General features: G+C 40.8%; 4 protein-coding genes across 6 annotated transcripts in view; 2 read left to right on the top strand and 2 right to left on the bottom strand.

Annotated features, from left to right (window-relative positions):
• Positions 1-878: 878 nt before the first annotated feature.
• mrpl44 (mitochondrial ribosomal protein L44) lies at positions 879-3,105 on the bottom strand. The gene is made up of 4 exons (XM_070906358.1): positions 2,930-3,105; positions 1,997-2,465; positions 1,662-1,840; positions 879-1,484 (listed from the first exon to the last, which is right to left on the bottom strand). The coding sequence occupies exons 1-4, from the start codon at positions 3,103-3,105 to the stop codon at positions 1,310-1,312; spliced, it is 999 nt and encodes a 332-aa protein (XP_070762459.1). The 3' UTR covers positions 879-1,309.
• A 261-nt stretch (positions 3,106-3,366) lies between these two features.
• Positions 3,367-5,366, top strand: dnaaf1 (dynein axonemal assembly factor 1). The gene is made up of 2 exons (XM_070906565.1): positions 3,367-4,342; positions 4,435-5,366. Exons 1-2 carry the CDS (start codon positions 3,367-3,369, stop codon positions 5,364-5,366), a joined length of 1,908 nt encoding a protein of 635 aa, XP_070762666.1.
• A 629-nt stretch (positions 5,367-5,995) lies between these two features.
• Positions 5,996-11,455, bottom strand: mffa (mitochondrial fission factor a). Of its 3 annotated transcripts, XM_070905738.1 has the most exons (8): positions 11,280-11,455; positions 10,385-10,602; positions 9,259-9,425; positions 9,040-9,131; positions 8,038-8,202; positions 6,984-7,040; positions 6,680-6,764; positions 5,996-6,580 (listed from the first exon to the last, which is right to left on the bottom strand). In XM_070905738.1, exons 2-8 carry the CDS (start codon positions 10,596-10,598, stop codon positions 6,449-6,451), a joined length of 912 nt encoding a protein of 303 aa, XP_070761839.1. In that variant the 5' UTR covers positions 10,599-10,602; positions 11,280-11,455; the 3' UTR covers positions 5,996-6,448. The 3 variants fall into 3 exon arrangements, with proteins under 3 accessions (XP_070761839.1, XP_070761841.1, XP_070761840.1); XM_070905740.1 differs by lacking the exons at positions 6,984-7,040; positions 8,038-8,202; XM_070905739.1 differs by lacking the exons at positions 6,984-7,040; positions 8,038-8,202 and having other exon boundaries at positions 9,256-9,425.
• Positions 11,456-12,444: 989 nt separating this feature from the next.
• The window catches only part of egfem1 (EGF-like and EMI domain containing 1), a 52,627-nt gene continuing 41,360 nt past the window's right edge, over positions 12,445-23,711 (top strand). Inside the window, exons 1-4 of the mRNA XM_070905725.1 lie at positions 12,445-12,521; positions 13,622-13,756; positions 14,351-14,460; positions 14,624-14,728. Coding sequence (XP_070761826.1) covers positions 12,445-12,521; positions 13,622-13,756; positions 14,351-14,460; positions 14,624-14,728 — 427 coding nt within the window. The remainder of the gene's footprint in view (positions 12,522-13,621; positions 13,757-14,350; positions 14,461-14,623; positions 14,729-23,711) is intronic.

Genomic DNA, 23,711 nt, shown 5'->3' on the forward strand with positions numbered 1-23,711 from the left:
ATGTCGTGTATGTACTACGTAGTACGTAGTTGTGACCGGTGTCGATGACATTTGATTAATTTTATCATAGTCATAGTTATCATTATTATAGTTTATCTGTAGTTATTAGATCATGGTGTTAAATTAAAAACATTACTGTAAATGAAGAGCGCACGCGGTGACTTGTAAGGAATTTCTGCGTGAGACAGCGGATTCCGAAGGTTCGAAAGGACATGAACTATCTTGTCTCTTAAATGAGATCTCTTTGGTCGTACTCATGACAGTGCACAGACCGCTACTTGTCTTTCTTCAACACATCAGCGCCGCTATGAGGATTAGCATTGTCACTACAACATTATGGGGGACAGTTCAAAGGATGTGCGGTGTTACGTTTTTGATGAAATGCGGCATTTAAATGTCAGAATAGGACAAAACAAAACATGTAAACAAAACATTGTACAATTTCGCCCCAGGGATCAATAAAGTATTTCTGATTCTGATGTAATGCAGATGAAACCATGTATGCAAAAAGACATTGGATTGGTTAAGAAAGATCATTATGACATCGTACAAAGTTTCCCTCTTGCCTCAAAAAATGAGAGCTCTTCAAATTAGTCCTCTAGAACTAGTTCCAGTTCAAAGACAAATCCGATAGACAGACTTTCTTTGTGATCTACACTTTAATAGCTGCAGAAGGGTGAGTGTATTTCTTCATGGCCTAAGCAGGTGGAAAACATGAATCACTTCCAGGGACTAAACTTTAAATATTAGGAAAAAAATCTAAATATCAAGTTTATATCCACACATCCATCTCTCATAAGAGCATACTCAATAATATAGCAGGGATAGTCATGATCCAAAAACATGTGAATGAACAAAGTTATGATGTACATACTTATTACTTTTTATTATTGATGATCAACATATTATAACAGAATACCAAGTAAACCAAATGGCAATTGTATTATTTACAAGGACAACCAGAAATCAGAATTATTTTGTGCCATGGACTGCTAAACCTATAGGTCATTAGCCAAAGTAAGCTATGGAAATAGTGGGCTACTCTGAATATGTCATCAAATGTATTCAAAAACACTTAGTTTGGATTCCTGTCTGATACAGTGGAACCCTGGATCTTACGCCATAGACACACTGTATTTGGACAATAAGGCTTATTTTGCTCTCCTTTGTCTGGGGGAACTGGCATTTAAATACCTAACAGAAACAATTCTGACAATGACCATTTAATAAACGGTAGATTTTTTGCCTTTACTTTCTCCCTATAATCCGTAACAAGTTTGTAGTCTCCAGTAGAAGAGATGTTACTTTATTAATTGCTGCTAAGTGATTGAATTAATGGCTGCTGATGCTGCTGTGGTGGAGAGAAGTCAAAGGGTCTGCAGTTCTCAGTGTAGCCGTAGAGTTTCCGCAGGGCCACACGAGCTGCCTCTTCCTCGGCTGCTACAAGAGTCTCTCCTGGACCTTGAGCCAGAAGTTTCTTGTCACTGAATCGACACACAGGTAAACAAATACACAAAATAAGTCAAACAGGCAGATCAAGTCTATTATGAATTATCTGCATCTCACTAAAACCTCAAAGGTGTAACTTGAGATATAACTTGATTTTTAGGACAGGTCAGCTCATCATTTGCTGTGCTTTGGGCAAAAGCATCCACACATACCTGTACAAGCCGACAAAGTATAGTGGCAGGACGGTACTGGCTCCAGCAGACCTGATGAGGCGAGGCTCTGGCAGAGGAACATTCCTCTTAGTAAGCTCCTCCACCAGTAGTCCCATGGGGTTGACAACTGTCCACATATCAAACAGTTCCTTCCCTATCAGCTGAGTGACCAGGAAATCCTACAGAGAGGGGAGAAGGTGGAGGTAGGGGAGATGAAAAATAAATATGTCATACTTTTGTAGAAACAACAGAGCCAACAGAAGAGTCTTAAGGTGGAAAAATTATAGTTTCTTTGAAAAAAATATAGTACCCATGATACTCAACAAGCCACATACCCTGAGGAAAAATCCAGTTCGCTCTGCTCCACTGCTTTCCTGTAGAGCTCCAATCACTGCCATGAATGTAGAATGAAGCACATCATCAGGAACAGGGCAGTCTGCACACATGGTTAGGTCTTCAATGCTGAGATTTCTTGCTACATAGGCCACAAGTGCTGAACTGGTGAGGTGCTCTACGATACTCTCCACCCCCTCACTCGGCAGGCTCGGGAAGCTGGCCCTGCACCAGTCGGTTAGGAAGCTTTTGGTGAAACCCGCTCCCTGTTTACTCAGCTGAATATTGTCTTTCAGAACAAGAGCGGTGGTCTCAGAGTCCACGCCTAACCCCTGTCTCCTCTCTTGCTCCGCCTGCAGGTAACAGGGATTGACGAAGGCTGTTTTCAGTAGCTCCAGGGAGAAGCTCTCATAGAGGCGGCTGCTGAAAGCCTGAACCTCAGCATGGTAGTCCCAGTGAGGCTGTTGAGAACTTAAAATAAAGTCAAACAATAAATAGTTATTACTTCTGACTGGTGCTGTGGTTAAGCACAAAATATATATATATATATATATATATATATATATGTGTGTGTGTGTGTGTGTGTGTGTGTGTACTAGAATTTTAATACTTTTAGTAACAACAGGACACAGGAGACTTTGAGGATTTCTACAAAATGTTACCATCAATACAAAACTCTTAAAACTAAAATTATAAAAATGAGAAGCGGACTTTCCTCCACCTGTGCAAAAGAACCATGATTTCTAGCTCCGCCCCTGGTTTCACTTAAAAAAAACTGCAGAAACTGTGGCAACACACGTGTAACTACATTATTTTCTATGTCAAGCCTACTCAATCGGCTGAGATGAATAAACACACTGACTTATATATCAAATATATTAATGGCCTTGAGATGCTCTCTAGTGAACTCTTGTGCTAGCTAACGTTAGCCTCACCGTGGCTTCGGTGGTGGAGGTCCTTCAAGCTTTAACTTCTTTGCCATGAGGTATGTGTATGCCTTCATCCATCGCTTTTTCTCTCTAACCTGTGATAATGAAATATTACGGCCAACACGCTGACAATGAATTCCTAATGTTAGCACACCACGATTTAGTATGTACCCGGACGCCATGTCGATCACTGACAGCGGAGTGCAACGGCTATAACTGTCCGACACGGAACAAGAAACAATATCCGGCCAGCCAGACAGGTCCTAACGTAATGGCCAAGCGTTACCATGGAAACAAACATAAACGTTAACTAACGCTAGCTAACAGGGGACTGCTGAGTGGAATTTACTGGACTACACATCTCACAAATCGTTAGAATACATATACAAAACAAGTATAGACTATTTTTATTCTCCTGCTTGTTCATTTGATGTATTTTGGCGATGTCCACTGCTGAAGTCCAGGAAACGGTGGGAGATAAAGTGGTGACAGCGACACAAATGGAAAGCGGAGATGCCGAATTAACTTCCTCTATCAAAGATGGAGTGGATGCCTTGATAAAGAATGGAGCTCAAGAAGACAAGGAAAATAACAACTCAAAACTGCAAAGCCCACTTCAAGAGAAAGGGGAAAAACTTTCAGGGCCAAGAATAACCAAGAAATTCCTGAAAGACCACTGTAAGCAGAACAAACTTTACTCGACACCTTGCCTGAATGACACATTGTATCTGCATTTCAAAGGTTTCTCCACCATTGAGAACTTAGAGGAGTACACTGGACTGAAGTGTCTCTGGCTGGAAAGCAATGGGCTTCAGCGCATTGAGAACCTGGATGCCCAGACTGATCTGCGCTGCCTGTTCCTTCAACAGAACCTCATATACAAGCTGGAAAACTTTGAACCTCTGAAAAAGCTCTGCACCCTGAATGTCTCTAACAACTACATACACATCATAGAGAACATCTCCTGCCTCCCTGACCTGAGCACTCTGCAGATTTCCCATAATAAGCTGGAGACTGTGGGGGACATAGAGCATCTGAGTCAGTGTCCGGCAATCAGTGTGCTGGACATGTCTTACAATCTGTTGCATGACCCTGAGATCCTCCTTGTGCTTGAGTCCATGCCAGAACTGCGAGTACTAAATCTAATGGCAAATGAGGTGGTGAAAAAAATCCCAAACTACAGGAAGACCATGATTGTGCGCCTCAAGCAGCTCACCTTCCTCGATGATCGCCCTGTGTTCCCCAAAGACAGGGCATGTGCAGAGGCATGGGCAGTGGGAGGGGTGGAAGCAGAGCGCAAAGAGAGGCAGCAATGGGAAACACGAGAGAGGAGGAAAATTCAGGACAGCTTGGACAGCATGGCAGAGATTCGAAAGAAAGCCCAGGAGAGACAGCGCCTTCGAGAGCTACAGGAAAAAGGTGAACAGTTTTCAGCTTTTACTACCCTAGTGCACACACACAGAGTAAATGTGGATTTGCAAATTTAAAGAGCATAATCTGTTTAATTTCAGGGGCGACTGAGGCTTCCACCACTCTGGAGACCTCATGTGAGGAAAACGACACCCAGATTTTGACTTCATCACAAGGACAAATGATCCAAGCCTTTGTGCAGGACAGCCTGGATGCCCATGACGAGTTCTTGCAACGTCAATCAACACAGGGACACCAGCCAAACAGTGAGCATCCAGATACAGAGCAGCCAGGTCAAGGGTCACAGAGAGAGCAGTTAGAGAAAGATGACCAGGACAAATCACAGATAAATCAGCCTGTGAGAGAAGAGAAAGAAGGGGTGAATCCAGAGCACTCAGCACTAGAGCAAGAACGCATTGCAGGAAAGATGTTCGAGGCAGAAAAAGTAGAAGATAGCAAACAAAAAAAACAGACACGTGGAATTCAGCTCATGAGAAATGAAGCGGAGAGAGAGCCGGCGAACATGAATGAGCAGTTTGAAAAGAAACAGCCTTCTCTGGTCAGGCTAACTCCACCTGAAACAGACAAAGTTGTACCAGCACATGGTCCTGGACCACTGGTTACAGAGCTGGAGGATGAGGAGCAGCTGGAAACCATTCCCCTTCCACTACATCGCTCACTGTATATTGATGACCTGCCCGATCTGGAGGATGTGGACACAGAAGACTACACAGCTATGTTCTCTCCTCAGCAGGTGTTAAAACCAAAAATAGAGGTCATATCAGGAAGTGATGATGAAGATGAACCAACTGGGAATCAGAGTGACGGCATCCTCAACTTTGGTCCAGATAAAAACTCCCTGTTCTTAATCAGTGGCTGCAACAAATCAACTGGAGTCTCTAACACGTCTTCATCACTGGTGTATCCAGAGAATGGGGATGCCCTCGAGCCACTCATTGTTGAGTCAGTGAGAAAGTCCAAAACAAACCAAACCTCCTCTCCACCACACTGCCTGATTGAGGAGCTGGAATGATACTTTCAAGGTTTAGAGCATTTCTGTCAGATTAAAGTGATGACATCCATACAGTCTCACAGGATGCAGCTTCAAATTAAATGTGTCTTAATGCTGACAGGCAATAGACCAGCCAGTGAGAGATTACGAAAATCCCAATCAGGGTACAGCTTTAATTAAATAAAATAAAAAAAAATCAACATTTGCTGTTAGAAATAGTGAAAGATAATTAATTGTCTAGCATATTTGTGTTAAAGAATTTCAAAGCCATGTTGTTTCTATGGTTGTTAATTGTAACGTGTGCAAACAGAATAAATCTTAATTGATCTGGTCAATTTTGTTTTATAATGTTTCCCTTTAGTGGCAATAATAGCTGTGTACCTTCAAATTAGGATAAGAGATGTTAATGACTAGATTATTATTTTTAATCAATTGTACACTAGCTACACTGAAAAATGAAACATCAGCGTTAGGCAGAAATTGTGATTACAAAATTAAATCCAATGCAAATAAAAACTGAAAAAAAAAAGGTTACATTTTCATACGCCGTCGGGCAAATGTGAGAGATATGTTCCTTCTTCATGTAACAGCAAAATTATAGTGATGTGTGCATTTCATTTGATGCATCAATAAAAATACAGGACAACAGGTCATATGTATGGTTTTACTAAATTTACATAATTGTTTCCCAGTTCAAGTCACATATTACTCAGTCCGCAATAAATATTCAAAATGTTACACACATTGCAGCTCCATTTTGCTATTTTGGTAAACTATGCTATACTGTATCTCTGGATGGAGTTCTTTCCAAAGCTCTGAGTGCCATGAACAAATATTTACAAGAAGTCATGCTTAGCATCGAGCAAGAAGATTTGTAATAAAAACAAAACGTGAGAAAACATGAGACAGGATGAAGTAAGAGTAAAAAAATAAAACTGTACATGTATTAAATAAACAAAATCAAAATATCAGGCCTGTGGGAAACAGGCCTTGTGCACATCAAGGTCTTCCTCACACAGGGACTGAGTGCAGCGCATAGCTAACATTTGACACATAGAATAAGGGATAGTAAGTCATGGTGATGGCAGAAATGCAGGCCGGCTCTAACGTCGCAACCACACCCAGGTGTTGACGAGCCAGAAAGCTACAGTGACCGAGTACAGGATCATCTCTCGCTTTGCTCGCTCCTTGTTCTCCTCTTCCAAATGTTGGAGTCTCCGGTTCAACTTGATGAGCTATAGATGCATAATTCAAAAAATGTCAGCCAGTCACAGGGGTTGCACGATAAGTTATTTTGCCACAAGATGGAGATGGTGTATTAATTAAGAACTTACCTGACGTCGAAGTGTTGTTGCATCAACCACGGTCATGTCATCAGGGCCCCCATCCAGTGTGGCCTCATATGTTGATAAAGCAAGCCTGGAAAAGAGAATTTGAGAATTACGTGACACAACCACAGCAGAGTATATAATTTAGCACCTTTTAGATATATATAAGTTAACAATAGCAGCATAATATAAATAGATGTTTTTTCTATCAGGACCTAATCTTATTTCTTGACCCGAGATGAGAATGGGAGGTAGGAAAGGATGAGGAAAAGGACAAAGGATCAGAATGAAGAGAGCCAGGTGAAGTTACCTGGATTCATGCAGGGGGTTGGAGCTTGAAGCCGACCCCCCTCGCAATGATGGTTTGCTATAGAGGTGGGGAAAGACAGGGTTGGGAGAAGGGAAAAATAAGAGAGATAGAGCAACATACACATGGTTCAGTGTTGCATACGTGTGCACACCTTTCATGCCCTTTCACATAACTACACATTTGTGTTGTCCTGGAAACAAACAGGCTAATCTTTCTAGGCCTTTTACAATATCTTTCCTATTTATTCAATACAAAAACTAGATTAAACTAGATTTTTTAAAATGTCTTTATCCTTCTAAAACAGAAAATGCTAAAGCTTTGGTTTTCAGAAACCTTTCCCCTACCAGGGGAGGCCTTTCTGCTTTCACTGTATGCCTTCCTCAGGAAGGATAAACAAAACAGTTGCAAAACCCTGAGGAAGATGTAAGCTGAAATGTGTATGAGTATTTTAAAGTTCTTCACCTTTAAAATGGAGTCATATGCTCTGCACACTGTCAGTTTGTTTACAGTTTTCCCTGATCCAACAAACAAATTTACTAAAATTAACTTTCTACCAAATTGAAATCAATAGATTTAAAATGGTTGACAAGCCCTGGAACAACTTAAACAAGTGGGACAGCACAGTCATCTACTCCTTCAATAGCTCTTACAGACTGACATAAGTCCAGCAGTAATGGCCTGAACCAAACAGTCGTAGATTGGAAAGAAAGGTACAAAAGGCAAAATGGCTACATTTTACATTTTGATTAATACATGCTGTATTAATGTTGTTACTGAATTTTACAAATACTACCATTAGAATGGTCATGTAATGCTTGAGCCTACCACACAAACACTCCCAGCCTTCCAACATAACTAAGGGCCAAACAACATTTCAGAAACACCAGCCCATTCCCCCAAAAACAGGGTGCTGAAGAGAAGAAATCAAAGTAGATTTAATTAGACTTTGAAGAAGCAAAGACAGCTGATGCAGTCTGTATTGCCCTCTCTGACAAATATCTAGTAAGCCAATTCTTTTATAAAGCAAAAAACGACCAGACGATTGGGAGGTCACCTGCGAGGGTTCTCATCCAAGACCTCCAGGACTTGCTGGTAAGCCCGACGTGTAGTGGTCTGGATGAAAGATAGAACACCGCTAGTGCTGTACAGGTTGTGTTCTTCTTCAGTCACGGTGAGAGGGGGGCAAGGGTGGACAGTGGCCGGGGGGGACGGGGTCGCACTGCTCAGTGCCCACCATTAAGAGCAGCAAATTCAGAGGAAAAGGGAAGAAAAAGACAAAAGAGGAAAGAAAGGAAGGATGAAGGAGAGGGAGAGAAATAAGGAAAAGAAACTGTCCTCAACTTTACGGACTTTGTAAAAATTGCAACCGAGTGAAAGTAAGTAAAAGTAAAGTTGCAATAATAACTACAGGTTTAACAACTAACACTGCTCTACTAACATATATTACACCCAACAAAAAACAGAAACGGAAAAGGAGATGTGAACTTAGATTAGATTACTCACGACAGACGAGTCTATTTCACTGTTCAAACCTCACAAGAGCTGGTGACCTCATCAGTTGTGTTGAGGAAAGTGATCAGGACATTATATAAATTATAATTTTATCATATATCAGTCCCAATCTGACATTTATAATTTTCTATGTAAAAAACTATTTTACCTTTAATGGTTTTTCATTGTGTTTTGTTTGTTTTTGGAGTGTGGTTTACACACTAAATAGCAATAGTTCTCATCCTTTTTCAGTAGTCCTGAAATCATTAAAATTATCATTAAAATTATTAAATCAAAACTGATTAGTGCGTCATCATTGTGTTAATGGTTTATTGTAAGTGACAAAAACAGCTGAATTCTGCATTAACACTGACAGCAGCAAACGTTCTCGCAACAGAACAGCTTACAACACCAGTGACCACAGACAACCAGCTATGTCACAAAGACAAAGGGACAGAAGAAAACACAGAACCAAAAGAAAGATGCAACATGCAAGTGCATGCATACAGGAGATATGATGGAGCTGGTACCAAGCTAACGATGGCATATCCAGGCCAATACTCACGCAGAATCATTGTGCACCAGCTGACTGTTATGACGTGCAGCTGCATTCTCACTGGCTGAGCGCTCTCGCCGCAAACGTCCTTGGGGCCGCAACTACAAAAAATAATGACAACTGATTTATTCAGGTTATGGTTTACTGTAAGGAAATTGTTTAAGTCAATGAGTGGATTTTATGCAGTGTCCTTAGTAATATACAATTTAGGGGTTTATCGCTTACCACCTCCTCGCTGTCTGGAGCCGCCCGCTGCTCCTCTTCCAGGAAGTCCAGGGGCCGCTCATTGAGGGTGAGGACTCTAGGGGGAGTCTTCAGTGATAAGGCTTCTAGTGGAGTTGACTGGATTAGGTCCAGGTCTCTGGGTCTGGGGAACTGGGGGTCATTACTGTCTCCTGAGTAAGAAAGGTGTGAAATAGAGTTGATGAACGAGAGACTGAGGCATTTTCTACTTCACTGTGATTTGTATGCTAAAGTTGAATAATGACTTCTATCTTAACATAGTGAACCAACATGCTAGTGTGCCTGTAGATTTTTTGTTTCATTTTCAGTGTTATATAATTGACATGATACTAATAGAGACAGAGCGCAATTAAGTCCCGCCCACACCTGGAGGGGAAAACAATTCATTGCTCGCCATTGACTTTGTATTGCGTGAAGGTGCATCCTTGCCACTTCTGTCTGTTAGCAAACAACAGAAAAATGCCTAAAAGCTGCTGTGTGGTGGGATGCACTAGCCTAAGTTTTTATAGGCTGCCAAATCAAAAAACTGAGCCTTTAAGAAGACAAAACGGATACAGGCATGAGGCATCAGCAGGAAGAATGGGAAAACCTGACTCTCGGTATGTCAGTATATACAGACAAACTGTAGAGGTTGAAGCTAACTAAGGTATGCAAGGCCTAGTTTTTTAGTTTCACTTCTGGCCATTCAAAGGGAACATTTCTCCAAGAAAAGCAAAAGGGACACTGAGACAGGCCGACAATATTTTTTCCAACACATTTTCCTTTCTGGTGGACATAGGGTGCTAATCCTTCAGCATGCTGAAATCTAATGTTTTTAGCTAGCTACAGGCATTTTGTTAGCATTTCAGCCCTTGGTTGCATATTGTGGCACTGATTGTTTTTCCCTCCGGTGGGCATGGCACTCTGTTTCTGTGCTGATCAGAAAATGAGCCTCCAATGGATGGACAAAGTCCTGAGCCACTGATGGAGGGATATGTAGTTTCTGTCAATAGCCGTAACAAAGTCAGCAAGAATAGCTAGATTACTGTCAGCAGAGTTTGTGAAATAAAAGACTTGTAACTGCACAGAAAACACAGCCCTCCATTGACAGAATGCTTAACAGCATACTAACCTGAAACCACAATTCTCTCTGGGACTTGCATTATGACACTGTGGGGGACCTCCTGAAATCCAATATTAGGGTCCTCGTGGGAATGAGGAGCCACTTTGAGCATCTCAGGGATGCGCATCCTTTGGCTGATCCCTTCGGTGTACTCCAGCTCATACTGGATACGGTTCATCTCGGCCATCTCTGCCGTGGGGGAAGGGAATGCTGCTCCGTTCATTTGGCTGTGTGGAATGATGTGTTCAGCAACACAGAGCTAATTGTTAGCCACAAAAAGGTCACAAAGGGCAGACAACATATTAGCATGAGAGATCTGTGTGTCCTGATTTCACTGGTTTCATTTTCAGTCCTGTTGAACCTGTAATGCTGCATACATACTGGCACATCTTATTAAACTGCAACTACTACACGTCATAAAACAATAATCTTAAGGATCTCCTTAAAAAACTTTGTGCAGTTGATAAGCTGTAGTAGGGAGTTAGAGATGGAAAATTGCGCGTGACACTATCATATGATGATAACTTTGTCTTCTGACTTTGCAAACGGACAGAAAGGGAGGCTACGTCACCTAGTTTGGCAGCAAATGAGAGCTGCAAGAGTTGCTGCTCGCATTACAGGACATATATTTTCTTTAACATGAATGCTAACATAATGCTAATATCAACGATGATATATACTTGGCTAATACTAGTGAAGCTAATACAGTAGTTATTATATTACTTCTTTAAACTACCACTCACCAATATTTGCAGTAATTACTACACTGTTACTGTCTAGCTCGATGGTTTAAGCCACTGATAGGATATCTAACAAAACCCTGAAGCTAACGTTAGTTTTGGTTAGACAGCTAAACAACACATTAGCGCCATTTCAAGCTAGCGCGTTAGTTTCGGTTTCTTACCGTTTGGTTTGTTGCTAAGGATAGCTACCTCTCCAAAGAAGAAAATATTTATCAAATCCTAAAAGAAATTCAAACTTCTAAATATACTCCGAACCGTACAGTTAAGTGTAGGTGTTACAGATGATGTAGCTGTCAGGCATGTCCTTGTGTTGATATGAGAGAGGGACCTCCTCTCTTCTTCCTCAGTCTGTACTCCAACCAGGAAGTACCAAAGCTCAGCAGGAAGTTACGTCACTTGCACCAAGCGCTGAAATTAAAAACAGAAATACGAGATGTTGATGTTTCATTTGGTCCATGTTGATTTATTTTTTGGGTCGATGCGCAAACAACAGGGATGACCAATAAGCTAATATATTCAATTTATTTCAACATTATAAGGTTCTTAACAGTAGGCCTACTCTTAATTATATTCATGCATTGTGTATATTTTTATTTTTCATGCATCATATTGTAGATCAAAATGTATAAAGGCTAGTATTCTAGCATTTTTAATTGTTACTTATTTATACTATGCATCTGTTTTTTGTATTTTCTTTTGCTTCTGTGACAATTTCCCCCGAGTGGGATCAATAAAGATGTAATCATAATCTAATCTAATAATTAATGTAATTATACCCTGTATAATACAACATGTCAATAAATAAATTATGCATGTTGAATATTTATTGATTTATAAGTATATGCAATAAAACATATATGAAAAAAAATCCTGTCCGATCCTGTCCCCAGATCTATCATCCAATTTCCCAATACGACAGAAACCTTTGACCTGAATTTCTTTTAATACAACTGAACCTTTTTTGTTGATCAGATGATGTATTTAAGAGATAATATAAAAGCATGTCTGGGTGTGTTAATAATAATGAATGCACAGGTCAATGTCGCGGGGGGTTTTGGGAGGTGGCCCCCTTCAGTGGCTGTGGGTGGTGCGTTTACTAGGAGCCATTCAAAGGCTGCGATTGACATGAGACAAGTCGTCCCTCTGCTTAACCACTAAACGGGAAATCACGTCTGGATCTCGGGAAATATCAATGCAAGACAAATATCAACTTTTGAGTCATGTCTTAAAGCGGACTTACATAAATGTCACGATGCTCTTCATTTGATGGACACAGAGGCTGCGCCGATTGAATACTTCTCTCCGTGTCTGTAACCGGCTGAAATTATGTTCCTAGATATTTTGTGTGTGATATTATTCAGCACCATGCACATCGCATCATCTTTGGAGCTGCAACTTGGCATGTAAGTGACGTGTTGTAATTTCCATCGTTTCCACTGTTTTTAATGTGCTCTTTTTTATTGAAATATCAGGTGAATGAGAAAGTTTCGCGTTTACATGTTTTAAAATTAAACTGATGCAACGTGCCATAGACCACATAAAAAAAAGACAGCTATTTACATAGTTTTACAAGTAGGGTAATTTAACTTTTACTTTTGTTTGTAATTCTGTTACTTCATAGTTTACTGTGTTCAATGCCCACTAGGAGTCGCTCTTTCAGGTCCCCTATGGATGTCTGTTTTATAGCACCGATGTAACATGCTTCTGCATAAAAGCTTCCAGTGGAATGTGATTTTTTTTTGTGTATACTCTACCAGAGGTTTCTGTATTTAAATAGATTGTGCTGGACATGATTGAAGGAATCGTTTTAATTACCGGAGAAGCTAATTAACTTCAGGCTGCTCTGTATTGAAGCCAGATGGTTTGTAGAAGAGGGGGACACCTCTGGATAGTTAAGAATACCTGCACTGACAACACAGACAGATGCAGGCTACTTGTGACAGAGTACTGCACAGTACAAGTCTCTGTGCTGCATAATGAACATGTACACATCAGTGCATGCATCCACATGAACATGCAAACAATTCTGGAGAAGAATTTTTTTTAATTTCCTGTGGAATTTAACTGGTTGTTTATTGCGTGCTGTAGGCAGTGTCCAAACCATGGGCTGTTTTTTTTCTGGACCTTAATCAAACATATCGCGCCAAACAGGAAGCTGTATAATTGTTTGACAGTGCGTGTGTGTGATGATGAGCTGATGCAACTGAACATGTGTAGAACATGTGGAAGTTCATGTCTGTTGGAATACATACATCAGCTCTGCAGCAGACTTAGACCACCATCGGAAGCTCTCTAGCCTACCTCTCAACTCAGTCAACTACCTACCTCAACATATACAACAATGACAGATGAAGTAGTCACATGCTGGTCTGGAAAATCATTATAACAGCATATTGAGTTTCTATTAATGTTTTTTTTAATTTATTGCAGATTTTAAGTCTAAAACAATATTTGTGGCTCAATCTGTCTCTTTTTTTCGGTTTTGTGTGTTTTCCTTCCACAGGCCAAATGTATGTGCTGACCAGGAGATGTCCATGTTGGGGGCCCGTCAGCCTTGTGTCCAGGCTTTTACCCGCCTGGTTAAGGTGTGGAAACAGGGCTGCACCAGCCACAGATGGTGTATGGGCTACGAGAGAAGGTGAGAGCAGAAATACTTTCACAATGCACGCACACTTTATTACTGATCATTACTATTCCATGAAAACATCTAATTCATAAGCACAGCTGCAGAAGACTGAGTGGTGGTGGAGTGTTTTGCACATTGACCCACTGCATAACTCTTGAGTTTTTCTGGTCAAATGCCATTGCCATGTCTTTACCATTTATAAGCTCCACTGGAATGACTGGGGCTGGAAAGAGAGCCTCTCTTTCTCTTTGCCTGCTCAGTCGGATTTTGAGATCATAATCATAAAGTCACGAAGCTGATTCACCTTCATCTAAATAAGAAACTTTGCAGCTCTGAATACGCAAAACTGGTCTCATTCTGAGCATGACTGCTAACACTGAACATATAATCAACTTTCTGAGATCATTTCCAGCTGTATGATGTGAGTTCTTGATATTTACACACATTTGAATAAAACGGATCTATATTTCATGTTAAAGTGCATTGAAATAATAAATGCTGTATTCTTTACAGGCCATACTATCTTTAATATGTACAAACCCATAATGTAAATTCTAGAAAATTATGTTTTGTTTATGTGACCATAACAGAATTTCTCCTCCTCAGGACAACATACTACACAGTGTACAGGCAGGTGTACAGCATGGATTCACACACAGTTTATAAGTGCTGCCCTGGCTGGACTCAGAAGGGTGACGACATGGGCTGTATTCATAGTGAGTAATAGCATTTTACATACATATGTATCACACAGGGTGTTGAACTTGAAAAATGTTAATTACATTAGACTAGATGGAGATCTCCATCATCAATACGTATGATGCATAAAAACATGGATACATCAGCAGCCTTGTGGTATATGATATTTGTTGTCTGCAGGGGTGTGTGGTGCCAATACATGTTTCAATGGAGGCCAATGTGCAGAGACTGGAGTCCAGATATGTCAGTGTCCACTGGGTTTCAAAGGGCAGCGATGCCAATATGGTGAGTTTTCATCCCCACCTGATAAAAAAAGTTGCTTATGTTTATAAACCTGCTCCTTTCCTTCCCGTTCATATACAGCAGACAGCAATGAGCTGAATGCAGCTTTGGGAGTCAGTGAACTGACTTACATCTTCAGAGGACAGCATGTTGCTGCTTTAATAGGCCCAGTTCAGACCTTATGCTTTCACTTTGTACAAAAGCTGAATGGAGCCTGTAGTGTAGCTGTGATTGGACGGGGCTGCTCTGCGGGGGTCTCTGGGTAGTTAAAGGTAGAAGAAGTGCTCTCTGGGAGGAATGGTTTCCTTTGAAGGCTAGAGCCTGGAGTGCTGTGGCTAACCCAGCTGAGCCTCCACTCTATAAAAACTGTAATGTTAATGAGGGTATATGCAGTTCTGGTTTCATATGATAGAAGCCCTGGACAAATTTTGTCACATATGACGATGTTTCACTTTAGGAGTAGTTTTTCAACATTTCTTCAATATGTTAGATTAAATTAGTTGTGACAAGCAACTTGAAGGAATAGTTCAACATTTTGGGAATATGGAAATGCACTTATTCGCGTCCTGGTGGAGAGTTAGACGAGAAGATCGATACCACTCTCATATTTGTCTGGTAAATATGAAGCTACAGCTAGCAGCTGGTTAGCTTAGCTTAGCATAAAGACTTGAAACAGGGGGAAACAGCTAACCTGCCTCTGTCGAACGGTAACAAAATCCACCTACCAGCACCTCTGAAGCTCACTAATAAACACAGGTATATATATGGTTTGTTTAATCTGTACAAAAACTGAAGTCTAAAAATGACAGTTGAACCTGTGAGCTGTCATCATTAAATGGTTAAACACATTAAATACTTACAGAAAGCAGTAACCAAAACCTGATTGTCCCTCTAGTCTCTGAGCATTGTCTCGTCAGCGTCTGTTCTTTCTACTGTCCAAACCCCTGCGGTCTACGTCAACACACAAACAGGAGGATGGTTGTTAGTGTTTTGGAAGAGTCCCGCTGAGACAGAATGGTGAACAGAGGATATTTGGTTCCTACCCCCGACATGCTTGCAAACACACAAACACACTGCAGAGGCTTTCCCGTTTGATTCCTTGACTTTCCCAGGAGAAAGGCCTTGCCCGCCAGGGGTTTTAAAGAGTCCTTCCTCTTGCTTAGACATTTCACAGGAACGCGTCGTTGTTTGTTAGAGGTAGCTCTCCCATGCGTTTGTTTTGACACAGGCTCTTTGCTTTTCACACATCGGAGTGACAGATTGGGACCAGATAGAGACATTAGATCTACTCAGAATGCCTCATGGTTTCTCTTTCTCACTTGCACATCCTGTGCTTCGATCCTCCTCAGTGAGAGCTAATCTCGCTCTTCCCTTTTTGTCAAACGTTTTTCCTTCTCCCATCTCTCGAGACAGATTTATCCTCTCTCCTCTGCCAGAATCATTATACAAGGGGAGAGTCAGCCAAGCTCCTGTGTTCAGCCAGGTTCCTTCACTGAACCTGTGCTCACTGCAGAAGCAATAATCCTCCATTGAATCCTGTTTTGGACCACGGACTACATCCCTTAAAGGAAGGCACCCACAAGTGTGACTTGTTTTGTTTCCATATTAGGGAAGATGGCTGTGAGACAAATGCTTACAGTTAAAACTCACTGGAAAGCAGAAGTACCTGAAATAGAATACGGAAATAAACCAGCACTATTAAACCAGTAACAATTGTGAGAAATGTATGAACTCTTAATAACATTGACACTTTATTATGAAAAGTTAAGACTTCTTACTTGCCAATGCCAATATTATACAAAATGTGTTTGAAATGGTATAGTATCACTTAACCAGTAAATTGAGCAACGAGCCATTCCCAAAAACATTGATTTATCCCATGATGGACAGACTTACCAGCAAGACAAGGAAACTTGCTGTGTGTGTACAGTGGATAGTAGGTGTGTATTGCACATTCCAGCATAATTAGTAAGAGAGGCTGCAACTGTTATAGCTCAACCTGGAAACCTGGATATCTGTATGTGCACACTGGTATGGTTTCACCAGGGAATCCTCTTCATTATTAGAGTTGCGTTGTGAGCTTTAACATTCCACATTGACAGACTTATTACTGTCCTGTATGTGATTCATGTATGATGGAGAAAAAGCAGATATGGTAGAGAGAGGCAGGAATGTTGACCTCTGTAGAGTTATCTTGGAGTAGTAAGTTGAAGGCAAGTGGACTTGATGTTTGGTCATGAAGATGTTTCACAAGGCTTCATCAGATTTATTTCCAGCATATTCTTTTCCTTTCCCATGTGCTCTTAATGCTACTGCATGTAATTCCTGTAGTATTGTAGCGTGCATGTGTTTGACATCTCTGTCCGTCTTTCTGTCTATTGTCTGCCCTGCCTGATGTTCTGGGTGTTGGTCCATGTGCTAATCAACCTGTCTTTCCAGTTGTATATTATATACTGCCACTCTTGTATCAGTCCTTTCAGAGAATTTCTTTATTGTATCTTGTTATTGTATTGTATTTGAGCATTTTTCTTTGGTTTATCCCTGTGGGCAAGCAAAACTCAGTTCCATATGTGCGCGTTTAGGTGTACAGGTGTGTTTTATAGAGCTATAATAGATCGTTTAATTGTAACAATGGATCACATGACAACTTGGATGTGAAGGAGGTTGCTTGTAGTGACAAACCCACAGATAATTTTGACTTGATTCTGCAATTCCCCTCAGCTACTGAGCTTTTCAGCATCTTGTTTTGGATTTCTGGCCAGCAACCTTACTGTTTTGGTTCACTCTCACTGATCTCATCAACCTTGTTTCCAGCCACAGCAGGCAGCTGTTTTCAGCAAAAAAAAAAAAAAAAGCTCTAAAAACCTGCCCAGAATGGTACAGTACGCACAGAAAAGGATAGCGAATGGCTGGTGAACATTTAGCAGCTAAAGAGCCAGATATTTCCCTCAAGACTTGGTTGAGACCAAAAGCAGCAAAAAGAGAGTGAATATTGGACCTACATTTGGTGGACAGACTGCAAGTGAATGATAATGTTGCTCTGTAACTGCTAGATGTGTAAATAGACAACTGTTTGCTAATAAGTTCACCATATCAACTTAAAAAATGATAATCTATCAGTGTTTTGTTGACAGCTTGTTTCTGCTGCCCCCAAGTGGCCAAAAAATGAGCTACTGCAGGTTTAAAAACATGCTTCTCTTTGAGGCGTAAATGATGATGATGAGATGAAGTGAGTTTGTTAGTGGGAAAGAAATACTTTTTTTGATCACTATGTGTGGCAAATGATCACTCACTATCACTATTAACACTTCTGGTGCTTCAAATAAATCACAAGGATGATGAATGAAAGGGGTAGCTGCAGAGGCAACATGTTAGCCTGGCCTTTTCATCACAATTCACTTCAGCTACACTTCAGTAGAGGGAGAAATGAGAGCAGTGTAAAGAACAGTTTGGCTCTGGTAATAGTTCAAGCGAGAATTTGTGCTCTGCTCCCTCTCCCCTCTTTTCAGCACTCAGTGTGGATTGGCCTCTTGAACGCCTCTCTCTTTGGTATTTCTGCCAAGCTGTGGTGGTAGAGCCCACTGTGTGTTGTGGGGGCCGACCGGCCACCTGCTTCCAATCTTTGATTTGAGACAGAAGGCACTGTCCATGGAAATGTATGTCAGCCACCGACACCAAGGCCATGGTGTTGACACTGGGAGGTAATAAACAGCCTGGATGCAGCCCAAGCATGTGCTGAGACACTGGAGCCTTCTCTGTAATAGTTGCATTTACCGCTGCTTGTGAATGCCATTCTGTCTCACTCTATTAAGGCTTGGATTAGGCTTTGCTTTGGTTAAATTGGTGCATGGGTCTGCATGAAATTAAGAGAGCTCAGGCACAAAACAGTGTGAGGACAGAAAGCATCTGGTCCTCACTAAAGAAGCCTGGCTGTTTTCAGAGCGCTGCCTCAGTGATTATGGGCAGTGCCTGGATCCTGTTGTACTGGAAGTTTTAGCTATGTAATGAGACAGCCAACGGCATCAGCACATATTAGGAATTTCTCACATTCAAGAAAAAGAGGGGTGATTCAGGTTGTGATGACACAGTATTACATACTAGAAGCAACTACATTAACAATCTTCTGTTATTCTTCGTTCTCTCTTTTGAACCTGCATGTACATGGCCACGCCACCACAGTCAAACCAGAATGTATTGTTTTAGAAATTGTCTTTACCATTAAAAGTGCTGTGGACAGTGTTATCACCGAGCATTCGCTCTGGGGAAGTCTGCAGAAAGCTTTACAGTTGTAACTGTTGCAATGTAAATCACAATTTCACACATGGGAATCGTCTTTCTTCATATGAGCTCTAGTGTTTAATCCCCAGGACCTTGGGCTGTCTCCCATAGGCTCAGTTCTCACCTCAATAATTTAGCTCATGTCTTGGCAGGATTGGTTTCCTTCCCTATTAAATTAAACACACCTGTCACTGTGTATGTCCATGTACACCTCTGTACATATGCTTGTGTATGTGTGTATTAAGCTTATTTGTCTGATGTGATAGAGTTGGAGAGAGTACCATTTATTATATTGCAAAAGCAAATATTGAATGTATGTCCTTGAAAGCTACCTTAATTTAAGTCGACATGTAATGGTTTTAATACAACAGCAGTTATATGTGATTGTATTGAAGTTTATGCTAGACTGAGATGTGGTAAGGTGGCCACATGGAGAGTGAGGGTACAGGCTTGTTAGCGGGTGGAGGGAGAAGGAGGTGAATAAAACACTGGGGAAAAAGATGCTGATGCAGAGCTCTAGATTTAAAATCCTCCGGGCATTCCTCCTCATGGCCCCTTGTGTTATGTCTGTGTTCATGTTCCTGGTCCTGTGAAGAAAATGCACTCGACACAGTGTTGTTTTTGTCATCTTTGTTACGGGGGCTCTGTTTGTGTCACACTTGGGGGTCTCAGTGGAGATGTTGCAAAAAACCTTTCTCCCCCATGCTCAACTCTGTTATGCTATAACATATTATTATGTTAGTATAATACTTGATGAATGGCACTGGCTATTTGTACGCTATTGTGTCCAGTTTAAAAGTAATTTAAGACAGGTGCTTTTGCTTTTTGTGGCTAAAAATTATTTGCATCTTGGGAAAACTCTGAAAGATCTGATGTCCTCAGCCAGTGTCTGATCCCCTGTCCTCCGCTGCCTTTATATTTTAACTAGAGAGCCTGTGAAAGAATTTCTCTTTCAAAATGGAAAGAAATCATATTTTCTTTCATGTTTCTGGAAGTAATTAAGCTCAAAGATGCAGTCAAGTCAAAATTTCATGGAGTGGTTAAAACAAAAAACGTAGCCAAGGAAAAAGTAAATAAATCTAGACCTGGATTCATTTGGGTGAAAATTATGGTGTTAAGCCCAATTATGTTATGAAAAGCAGGGTGTAAAAGAGGATGTCTTAGTAACTCCCGTGGTTTCTCTCACAACTTTAGGGAACAGTGATGTCTTTCACAGGTCTGGAATGATCCTTCCACCTTAAGTTAACTAACATACCATGTGTAGAGCTTATCCTGTCTGAGTCTTTCCATGCAGTTAGTTCCACTGCAGAGCTCCAGATCAATTATAAGCATTTTTGTTGACTCCTCAGTAACATAAGCCTACTGAACATCTATTGTCCACTGTATTTCTCTTGCAGTGAGACAAAAGGACACATTTGTAGGACAGTTATGCTAAATCATGGTCCGCAAATGAGGTGAGGACACAATCTCGTTTGCAATGACATTTATGCACCAAACTCTCTTGGTCTTAACACTTTTTAATCCTGGAAACCGGACCCTAATCTGAAGGCCCAGTTAACAGATTAAAGGGTTTGAATTGTTTCGTGTGCAGCGACGACTGTGTTTTGAATTAAGATATGATGGGAACCATATGGTTGTAATGATGACAGGCCTTATTGTTTGTTTTGGTCTCGTTTAAAAGAGTTCTTTTACCAAAATTTAGTCGCTATAGCCGCTGCGGTGCTGAAGGTTTTGAGGTGTGGATGTCCTGATATTATTTGTTTTCTTTAAGAACTGCAGCGCAGACCTCATGATTACCTCTGACAGGTTGGTCTTTGCTTTGGCTAGTGGCTCTCTCGTTCTGTTTATTAGAGGTTACTGAAAAGCTTCACTGAAAACTATCTTAACAATGTAAGCCTTCATAGATGAACAGATCCCTTTAAAATTGACTGGTCTGGTGCAATAGGAACTTAATCATTGAGTAATCAGTAATCAGTCTCCCTACACATTTGGACACCCAGAACTGTACATATGCAAAAAAACATTTAAAGATATTACTTAAGGCAGTCATTTATGGTAATGATCAGCTATTGAAAACTGAGTTAAAAGCCACTCCAGCTTCTGGCAGAGTACATGAGACCTCCAGTAATGGATACGAGATTTCCTGAACCACTAGAGCCCTCGTTTGAGTGTGCTGTTAAGGTATTGGAATAAGAAAACTCAATGGCCAACAAAGCACAAGCGAAGAAATGCTTGAGAAAATGTTTTCTTGCCATGTTAGGATGATTATCTGCCATACTGAAAAGGCAGACAAAGTTTTAAGTAGAAACGTTTCCTCCGGGAAGATTTAAAAGGCCAGGTGGCTTATTGTTTCAACCAAAGCTGCTGTGATAAAAGTACAATAACATATTGTTTTTTCCACATGCAATGTCAGCCACAGCTGTTCTACTTTGAGTGTTATTTTTTATTAATGACAGGAAGCTGAAGCTGAACATTGTGTCTAACAGAGATTGGACTCAAGTGAAAGTTTGTGTTGCCAGGTCTTCCTGTAGATACGTGAAGATGGCAGCATTCACTTGTCTTTTGCTAATATTGCTTTCTTTAAGCTCTGTGTACCTCCCCTTCCTGTTTTCATCCCTCACGTCTGCCATTAACTGTGTGGATGTAGGAATCATATGCCAAGACACGGGTTGAAGGGAGCTGGCCTGGCAGGAGGACGGACTGGGCAATGCGAGTGCTACATACTTAGCATAGCTACCAGAGGAAGAAGCTCATTAAGGACCTAATGGCTGCCATATGGCAGGGATGTTCTCACACACTAAACAAGCACACCCTCATCTCTCCAAATGCATTAAGGCACCATTGTTTACCAGGTTAATGCTGAGCGGGTTGGAGCTAATGGTCTGTGTGATTGACCATGTGCTCCCAAGGCTCGCTGTGAGATTCCCACAGTAGCAGTGGAGCACTCTCAGATTAAAGCAGTTCATCCTCCTTGAACTTGGGTTTGCTATGCCTGTGTAGTGTTAGCTTTAGGTTTAGGAAAATAAGCTAGTGGAAAGGAGGGCACTGGTAGGGATCCTTCAAGTGGGCATATTACAATCTTCCTCACTTGACTAAAGGCTACTGATAGCTAAAGAAATATAACTTTTAACCTTCATCAGTCAGAACACTGGATAAATATCTGACTTTTGGACCCACAGTACAGCTGTCTGGCTACAGAACAAGAGAGTGAAAATGATTGTTTTCCAGTATGTGCTTTTTGGAGTTGCTTTATTTAATGTTTTGCTCTTTTTGGAATATGCTGATTTTTCCTTTTTGTTGTTTTGTAGAAGGCTTTCATAGAGCTGAGCCTAGCTAACCCACTATGAGTTATGTGGACATACAAATGTTACCAGGCTTTAGACAAACATGAGGTTGTGTAGATGGTGAATTAATTCTCAGGCACCTACAGTATGCATCAGGGGAACTGGTTAATGGTAAAATTTATGACAACAGCAAATAGTATTGAAGCTGTGTAACTATGTTACATGATGTTCCTCAGAAACTTAGATGTTGTTTCATGGTTAACTTTATAGGCGTGAATTAAGTCCAGTCAAAGATTGAAATCAATATAATGGTAATTTTTACAGAACAATCTAAACATGGTTTATGCTTCATCTATGTCTGTGAAATCAGCCCTAAGTTTTTTTTCTTTTTTTATTGTGAGATGCCAAGTGGTCCCATGCCTGCTGAACACAAGGAATATAAATCTTCAGGCACGTTTCATCCTTTCTGTGGAACACATTTTCTATCTGTTGGTGAACCAAACAGGATGACTTTTCCAGATGTAGAAGGACCAATTCTACAGATGCTTTCATGGAGATAAAGGGCAAAAAGTTAGATTTTAAGGGCAGGTGTCCAGGTGTTGTTTCAGAATACATTTGTTCATTAATAATATAAATCTGGTAGAATCAAATCGCTGTGTGATTAATAGCTGTGCAGACTAATATGTACACCCCAGTGGCTTATCCCGCACACTACGCATGTGTGAGTAGGCACCTTCCTTTAAGAATCACACAAGCCCTTGAATGTAATGTCATCTCAGGTATGTTCATTCAATTGTGTGGTGATCACTGCACTTCTGTTTAGGACTGATAAATGAAAATCACCTTTATCATTTTAGATTTGTAATTCAGTTCTCATGTCAAGTGATGCATGTATTTCATTATGGGCTAAGTGTGCAACCTGTATCCAATGGGTGAAAGTTGTCTTACAAAAACAGAATAGCACCCGGTTTCCATCATTCAAGTCATTAGTCCCGCGCTGTGAGGTAACAAATTACATTTTATTAAAGCTGTAAAAAAGTGAAAAAGGAAAAATATGTGCGCATAGCAAGTGAAGAAACTGTCCCACTTAGACTGTCTCATCTGATTCAAACATAAACTATACAGTCTTTGAAAATCGCCATTATATTAGAGCATAAATTCTGTGTTGAAGGGACAAATGGGAAACATGTGAGCTGCTGGGGTGAGGTAGTAGAAGCATGCAACCATGTGGTCCAAAATGTACAGGATTACTGGTTCTTTGCACAGACACTGCCGTGAGAAGAGAGTGAGAAATACATGTAGTTTCTCACAATGCTAGTTACCCATCCAACAGATAATAAAACACCTAAAATGTGACCTGCACCATCAAACACTAGCTCTGTGTTTCTTCACTCTATTATCGTGTGTTTGAATGAGGACCTAAT

This window comes from Enoplosus armatus, chromosome 5, assembly GCF_043641665.1.
Source record: "Enoplosus armatus isolate fEnoArm2 chromosome 5, fEnoArm2.hap1, whole genome shotgun sequence".
In the NCBI taxonomy this organism is placed as follows: domain Eukaryota; kingdom Metazoa; phylum Chordata; class Actinopteri; order Centrarchiformes; family Enoplosidae; genus Enoplosus; species Enoplosus armatus.